Below are 8,642 nucleotides of genomic sequence, written 5' to 3' on the forward strand. Positions count from 1 at the left end.
AAATGGAACCCATATAATAAGAATAGGATAATAGGAATAGGAATATATAGGGAATAGGATATATAGGATAATAGGTATATAAGATAGGGAATAGGAATAGGATGGGAATAGGATTATAGGGAATATAGGAAATAGGTTAATATAGGGAATAGGATATATAGGAAATAGGAATATAGGGAATAGTCTATATAGGGAAATAGCTATATAGGGAATAGGATATATAGGAAATAGGATTATAGGAAATAGGTTAATAGGGAATAGTTATATAGGGAATAGGATATATAGGGAATAGGATATATAGGAATAGGATTAAATAGGGAATAGGCTATATAAGGGAATAGCTATATAGGGATAGGATATATAGGGATAGGATATATAGGTTAAATAGGAATAGTTATATAGGAATAGGAATTAGGGAATAGGATATAGGAATAGGCTATATAGGGATAGGATATATAGGGAATAGGCTATATAGAGAATAGGATATATAGGAAATAGGTTAAATAGGGAATAGCTATATAGGGAATGGATATAATAGCGATAGGCTATATAGAGAATAGGATATATAGGAAATAGGTAAATAGGATAGTCTATATAGGGAATAGATATATAAGGAATAGGAACATAGCGAATAGGATATAGGAATAGGATATATAGGGATAGGCTATATAGGAATAGGTTAAATAGGGAATAGTCTATATGGGAAATGGTATATATGGGATAGGCTATATAGGAAATAGGCTATATAGGGAATCTGCTAAATAGGCTAAATAGGGAATAGGCTAAATAGGGACTAGGCTATATAGGGAATAGGCAAAATAGGGAATAGGATATATAGGGAATAGGCTATATAGGGGATAGGATATATAGGGAATAGGCTATATAGAGAATATGCTAAATAGGGAATAGGCCATATAGGGAAGAAGGCCATATAGGCAATGGGCATATAGGATATACAGGGAATAGGGTATATAGGGAATATGGTGCCATTTGGGACACACAGAGTATACTGCTACTATACTGGAGCATAGGGCTTACCTCTATTTCATACCAGGGTTCACAAGGTACTTGAGGTGCTTAAAGTACTTGAATTTGGCACTCTGCAATTCAAGTACTGGAATACCTTGAAAATCAGACGTTTTCTCAAGTTGACACTTGAAAAGTACTTGAATTCAAATAAGAGGAGAACAGAAAATGATCAAATATGTTAATATGAAAAAACATTACAAAAATTTATTGGTCTTGCCAATACATTTCCAGGCAGACTACAGAGTTTTATTTCCTCACGTTTTTTGTGCTGTGTTTGTCAGGGGAGCTCGCTCATTCCACCCACACTGCCACTCAGCCAGGCAGGTACAGAACTGACTGATTAGGCGCCACCAAACATCACATRGATAGCTAAAATGCCAGGCAAATGTAGATACAAGCCTGCCTGGCATAATATTGATGTTTATGAATSGGTTTTGCCAGACCCAGCCTGGGATGTAGTGGAGGATAAACACACCTTTTTATTTGTGAAATAGCATTTACGCACCTTTTTATTTTGTTAATTATAATTTACTCACTTATTATTATTATTATTATTGCTCAACGCTCAGAAGGCTTCTTAATCTGAGTTCTAATCGTTGATCAATGCTCAGAAGGCTTCTTAATCTGAGTTCTAATCGTTGATCAATGCTCAGAAGGCTTCTTGATCTGAGTTCTAATCGTTGATCAATGCTCAGAAGGCTTCTTGATCTGAGTTCTAATAGTTGATCAACGCTCAGAAGGCTTCTTGACCTGAGTTCTAATCGTTGATCAATGCTCAGAAGGCTTCTTAATCTGAGTTCTAATCGTTGATCAATGCTSAGAAGGCTTCTTGACCTGAGTTCTAATRGTTGATCAACGCTCAGAAGGCTTCTTGACCTGAGTTCTAATTGCGCCTACCTCTGCGAACGAGTGGAATCATGAATGATTAATGTATGCTCATTATGTTCGCCTGCTCCCCCGGATTTGCCTTGTTAGCAGCGCATTCATTCGCSACTCTGTCCAATGGGAAACTCCGCACACGACATAGACCGAGAGGTGAAACGAACTACCTCAATCCAAACCTATAGTGGAAAGTAGCAGAGAGACGCCGCTGACAATGGGAATTCTTTTAACATCCCTCGACTCCTGCCGTGTCAACAGACATCCTCCAAACAACCCCCCCCGACTCTCGAGAATGAGTGTACAACCGGTAAATAGTCAGCTGATATTTCAGTCAGATGTCTAGCTAGCTAGATAGCTCAAGGGCTCTGGCTATTAGCAGGTAGCTAGCTATAACTAAGTGCTAGAAGGATGAAGTTAGAAGCTAACGTTGAACGGAATCTGACCTCAGCAGACGCTGAGGGCAGGAGCAATTGACTGAAATTAAGGTAGCTATAATCAAAAAGAGTTCTCATAACAAAATACCTTTTTCTTTATAAGAGAGTAGTGAGATAGACAGTGGGAGTCAGGCTGCAATGAAAGAGGCTAAGGAGATACACAGAGAGGTGAAGCATTGAAGCAAGCAGGGAGAGAGGTTAGTAGTACAGTGGTTCCCAAACTTGGGGTCCGAGACTGATGTGGGGTCCCCTAAAACTGTAAATAGGGTCCCCTGAGAGAGTCTTTAATCTTATCAAACACATTAATAACTTGTTTCTCTTCAAATGGGTATAGAATACAACATTTTAGAATCAACTAAGGGCCTTTTACTCTGTCGGAATTCACTTTCATGTCATTATGTGTTGGGACAGCCTGTGGGACCAAAAATMTTGTGAAATATGAAGACAATTTCAATATAAAAACAATTTAATATTATTATTTACTCTGAACAAAAACATACAACAATTTCCAAGATTTACTGAGTTACYGTTCTTATAAAGAAATCAGTCAACATCATCGGTCCTGACTTACCACTCATGTATGTAGTAAATAAGTAGTGAAACACATATTATTGAGTAGAACTTGTGAGGTAGTGATGAATAGTAAGTAGTTGGTTTTTTTCATGAGGTTGTGGCGATATACTGCCKWCTGGTGGCGACTAGAAACAATTGCATAATAYGAACTATAGCAAATTGATGGTCCTTGAAAATATACATTAGTACTTGAAAAAGTACTTSCCACTGTCTGTATGAACCCTGTATACTGAATTTATTTGTATGCGTTTTTCTGCATTGTCATGATGTAGGGTGTATTATGCTGCTAAATTAGACTAGYCTACCAAGAGGGAGCTTAGTGCTTTGGGCTTATAGCTTGTTATCTATTGATAATCCATAAGGACTTCTCTGTCAGTTTGTGGTTAAGGATATTTCAGGAAAAAAGCTATCTTCTGAGCTACAGTGTAGCTTTGGTTCTCTACCACCACCAGAGAGATTTTTGCATAGATGAATAGAGGCTTATGTTGGTGTAAAACTCAAAAGGTAAAATGTTATAGCGTACAGGTAAGTGGCTGGGCCCTATAAATCATGACTCTGTTCCTAATCTCCAATCAATGCAGGCCATCTGGGCCAGGCCTGGCCGTCCCAGGACTGTATTGTGGGAGGAGAAATAGATTTTCTGTCCCTGGTGTGTTTTATGAAACCCTGGGAAAAAGCATGCCAACTGAGGTCAGATTCATTGGCCAGCCTGCAAACAATCACTTTGTATACGTCCCAAATTGTATCCTATTCCTTTCATAGTGCACTACTTTTGACCGGGGCCCTGTAGTAGAGGGAATAGGGTGACATTTGGAACACATCCTATATCTCATTGTGTAATGGTAACCTGATCTAATACATTGATATGTATACTAATACTGTGGATGTCTCTATGTGTCCACATCTCACTACTGTGTTTTGTGYGTGTTATTTTTGGTCAAATGGTCCAGTGGGGGATTATGATTTTGTTGTATGTTTTTCTTAAAGACCGTGGACAGACCAAAGGACTGGTATAAGTCCATGTTCAAGCAGATTCACGTGGTACACAAACCAGGTAAGAGCTCATTTCCATATTAACGTCAGGATGTATTTCCACCTTATCCATCTCTCCACTTGGCCAGTCCCTGAGGAGAAGGGATTCTAAATGGGATAGTTATAGTGCTACAGTGACATTGGCCTACATTGAACTACATGCATACATACATACGATACAACATACATACAATACATACTCATACATACATACATACATCATTACATACATTACCATACATACATACATGACTACAATACTACAGTGGGACAAAAAAGTATTTAGTCAGCCACCAATTGTGCAAGTTCTCCCACTTAAAAAGATGAGAGGCCTGTAATTTTCATCATAGGTACACTTCAACTATGACAGACAAAAATGAGAAGAAAAAAATCCAGAAAATCACATTGTAGGATTTTTAATGAATTTATTGCAAATTATGGTGGAAAAATAAGTATTTGGTCTCACCTACAAACAAGCACGATTTCTGGCCTCACAGACCTGTAATTCTTCTTTAAGAGCTCCTCTGTCCTCCACTCGTTCCTGTATTAATGGCACCCCTGTTCGAACTTTGGTTATCAGTATAAAAGACACCTGTCCACAACCTCAAACAGTCACACTCCAAACTCCACTATGGCCAAGACCAAAGAGCTGTCAAAGGACACCAGAAACAAAATTGTAGACCTTGCACCCAGCTGGGAAAGACTGAATCTGCAATAGGTAAGCAGCTTGGTTTGAAGAAATCAACTGTGGGAGGCAATTATAGGAAAATGGAAGACATACAAGACCACTGATAATCTCCCTCGATCTGGGGCTCCACGCAAGATCTCACCCCGTGGGGTCAAAATGATCACAAGAACGGTGAGCAAAAATTCCAGAACCACACGGGGGACCTAGTGAATGACCTGCAGAGAGCTGGGACCAAAAGTAACAAAGCCTACCATCAGTAACACACTACGCCGCCAGGGACTCAAATCCTGCCAGTGCCAGACGTGGTCCCCCTGCTTAAGCCAGTACATGTCCAGGGCCCGGTCTGAAGTGTGCTAGAGAGGCATTTGGATGATCAGAATAAAGATTGGGAGAATGTCATATGGTCAGATGAAACCAAAAATATAACTTTTGGTAAAAAACTCAACTCGTCGTGTTTGGAGAACAAAGAATGCTGAGTTGCATCCAAAGAACACCATACCTACTGTGAAGCATGGGGGGTGGAAAACATGCTTTGGGCTGTTTTTCTGCAAAGGGACCAGGACGACTGATCCGTGTAAAGAAAGAATGAATGGGGCCATGTATCGTGAGATTTTGAGTGAAAACCTCCTTCCATCAGCAGGGCATTGGAAATGAAACGTGGCTGGATCTTTTCAGCATGACAATGATCCCAAACACACCGCCCGGGGCAACGAAGGAGTGCTTCGTAAGAAGCATTTCAAGGTCCTGGAGTGGGCCTAGCCAGTCTCCAGATCTCAACCCCATAAGAAAATCTTTGGAGGAGTTTGAAAGTCCGTGTTGCCCAGCAAACAGCCCCAAAACATCACTGCTCTAGAGGAGATCTTGCATGGAGGAATGGGCCAAAATACCAGCAACAGTGTATGAAACCTTGTGAAGACTTACAGAAAACGTTTGACCACTGTCATTGCCAACAAAGGATACATAACAAAGTATTGAGATAAACTTTTGTTATTGACCAGTACTTATTTTCCACCTAGTATGTTTGCAAAAAAAATTCATTAAAAATCTACCATGTGATTTTCTGGAGAAAAAAAAATTTCATTTTGTCTGTCATAGTTGAAGTGTACCTATGATGGAAAATTACAGGCGCTCTCTCATCTTTTTTGGAGAGAACTTGCACAATTGGTGGCGGACTAAATACTTTTTTGCCCCACTGCATACATACATACATACATACATAGAGAGAGAGGGGGGGAGGGAGAGAGATGACAACAGCTGACGATTTGACAATAGAGCAGCTTTGCTCAGCAGTCTGCAGCTTAGAGAAATGTCATTACTGGGAATCTGACAGTGCAGTTCCTGCATAATGTGAGCCAGCTAGTACTGACCCCACAGGGATTACACAGGTCAGGGGTCACACACATTGACAACAATGACATACAACCATATGCTTCATATTTTTTTTCATTATTTCAGCAACACCTGCACACACCGCATTGGTGGTGCCTTTTGTAATACCCATATTGCATTTGAAGATGTGTTATGAGCAGTCATTGGCTCCTTATAGCAGCCTATACAAATATGATAATTCCTTTAATATATTCATAATGCATTACACATAGATGGTGTTACRATTATCTTTGACTACATGTCGAATTGTCTTACAAAGAGAATAGCTTAAGAAATTCATCACTGTATGAAAACAAACTAAACATTCATTGCTTTTACACYATGAGTTGGAGTGCACTGCTAATCATCCTACTTTGGTGTTTATCACAGAAAATGAAAATWTGGACCCATATAATACCACCCACACAGTAATGAACACCGGTAAGAAATGTATTATTTCATCACATGAATCACAAGTCTGTGTGCTGAGTGCCTGGAATATGATAGYGATACATATGTCATACAAATTTCACCTTTGAATTCATGCCTACATTCTGGATTGCATCTGTTGGATGCATCTGTCACACGCATCTGTTGTTATTACAGATAGCCATCATCGCTCAGCCCCAGACTATCGGCCAGCCAAGTCATTGCAGACCCATGCTCCGCCCCAGACCCACACGTACCGGCCAATGACCAAGAGTGTGTCTGACAACGGCACGTGCAATGTCTTCAGGAACACAAATTCCTTAACCTCGACCTCACCCATGCCCCCCACACCCCCTCCCATACTCTCWTCGGCACATGTTCGAGAAAGGGAGCGCGAGAGGGACAGAGGCACAATAGACAGAGGCACGGTAGACAAGTAAGACAAAATTATTTAAAAATTCCTTTCAAGGGCCTCCCGAGTGGCGCAGCGATCTAAGGTACTGCATCGCAGTGCTTGAGGCGTCACTACAGACCCGGGTTCGATCCCAGGCAATGTCACAACCGGCCGTGACCGGGAGTCCCATAGGGCAGCGCACAATTGGCCCAGCGTTGTCCAGTTTAGGGGAGGGTTTGGCCGGGGAGGGTTTGGCCGGGGAGGGTTTGGCCGGGGGGGGCTTTACTTGGCTCATCACGCTCTAGCGACTCCTTGTGGCAGGCCGGACGCCTGCAGGCTGACTTCGGTCGCCAGTTGAGCGGTGTTTCCTCTGACACYTTGGTGCGGCTTGCTTCCTGGTTAAGGAGTGTGGTTTGGCGGGTCATGTTTCGGAGGACGCATGACTCGACCTTCGCTTCTCCCTAGCCTGTTGGAGAGTTGCAGCGATGAGACAAGATTGAACTTGGAGCGAGAAAAGAAGGGGCGTAACCAAATCACACAATTGAAATTATTGGCAATGGACTTTGCGAACAAGTCGGCACTGAATCAATAACATGTCTCTGTATCCTCTAAACAAGAAACCAATATGGACCCCCTGACAGAAAGTGACACCAGGAATAATCGTGCAGAAACCTCGGAGCATCTATCGAACTATGAACTGCGGGAAATCTCAATTTTGGAGCAGGAGAGACAGTAAGACCAGTCAGCTCGCCACTGAACTAATACCCAGCAACCGAAATTAGGTTCTAGTAAAAGTTCCCAGAACATTCGGTAGGTTGCTGTAAATGTTCTCATAACACAAATATTGTCTAGTTGTGCTGATGATTTATATAATGTTTGAATAAAACATTTGGCTGATGTTGCAAGAACGTTTCCATAACAAATMTTGTCTGTTCTTTACCTGGAAACGTTTGGGGAYRGTTCTGTGATGGTTGTTACAGATGTTGTGTACAACATTTTAGTGAAAGTTAGGAGAACATTCCAAGGATATTTAATTCAAAACATATTATAAAAAAAGTGTTATAAAAAAACATTATTTCAGTGTATACAGACCTCAACTGATGTATGGAACAATCTTAAAACTACCTATGTTGGTTTAGATACAAMCATCATGAAACCTCTAACATAATCAATTATTTTAAWMTTTTTGGGATGTTGTCATCCTAATGTTAGATAAAATCCTAACTAGAAATGAATGGGAATCTTAGCTAATGTTTAGGGAATGCTCCTGTTTTGCTGGGATGACATTTGAACTCTCCTAAATGACCTTTGTTGATATCACTCCTCCTAGCAGGTAATTAGCAGTGGACTGTTTCAGCAGCAGACCATGTGCCCTGCAGGGTTCATCTCATTAGCTGAGTGGTTTGAAATGCACCATTGTTCTGAGCCACTTACGTGGAACAGGCACATAGTTTATTTTGTGGCAGTAATTATTTTCAGTGGCAGTGTAATTAGACTACCAAAGGTATTTACTGTTTTCCTCTTTCCAGTAGGGGAGAGTGGGGTAAGTTTAGCCATTTGTTACATTCAGCATCACTCCGTCAAGGGAGATATAATATTATTTCCAACAATGATATCTACATATATTTCAGGATGTTGTCTATCCTTGGAAATAATTCAGAATTCATGTAAACATTACAGTTTTTAAAACATAGGTTGTCCAATAAAAGTGGTCTCTTGGCATAACTTACCCGGGTATGGGGTAGGTTGAGCCGCAGGACAGGGTAAGTTAAGCTGCCTACACATTTCTCTACTGAAGGCATAACTTACCCGG

The 8,642-nt window shown here is 40.7% G+C and overlaps 1 protein-coding gene across 1 annotated transcript in view; it reads left to right on the top strand.

Moving 5' to 3' along the window:
* sorbs2b (sorbin and SH3 domain containing 2b) overlaps positions 1-8,642 on the top strand; it is a 70,884-nt gene that overhangs the window by 25,808 nt on the left and 36,434 nt on the right. The window contains exons 7-10 of the mRNA XM_070444633.1: positions 3,906-3,972; positions 6,397-6,447; positions 6,613-6,871; positions 7,447-7,473. Coding sequence (XP_070300734.1) covers positions 3,906-3,972; positions 6,397-6,447; positions 6,613-6,871; positions 7,447-7,473 — 404 coding nt within the window. The remainder of the gene's footprint in view (positions 1-3,905; positions 3,973-6,396; positions 6,448-6,612; positions 6,872-7,446; positions 7,474-8,642) is intronic.

The sequence above is a fragment of the Salvelinus sp. IW2-2015 genome, linkage group LG8, assembly GCF_002910315.2.
Source record: "Salvelinus sp. IW2-2015 linkage group LG8, ASM291031v2, whole genome shotgun sequence".
Lineage (NCBI taxonomy): Eukaryota > Metazoa > Chordata > Actinopteri > Salmoniformes > Salmonidae > Salvelinus > Salvelinus sp. IW2-2015.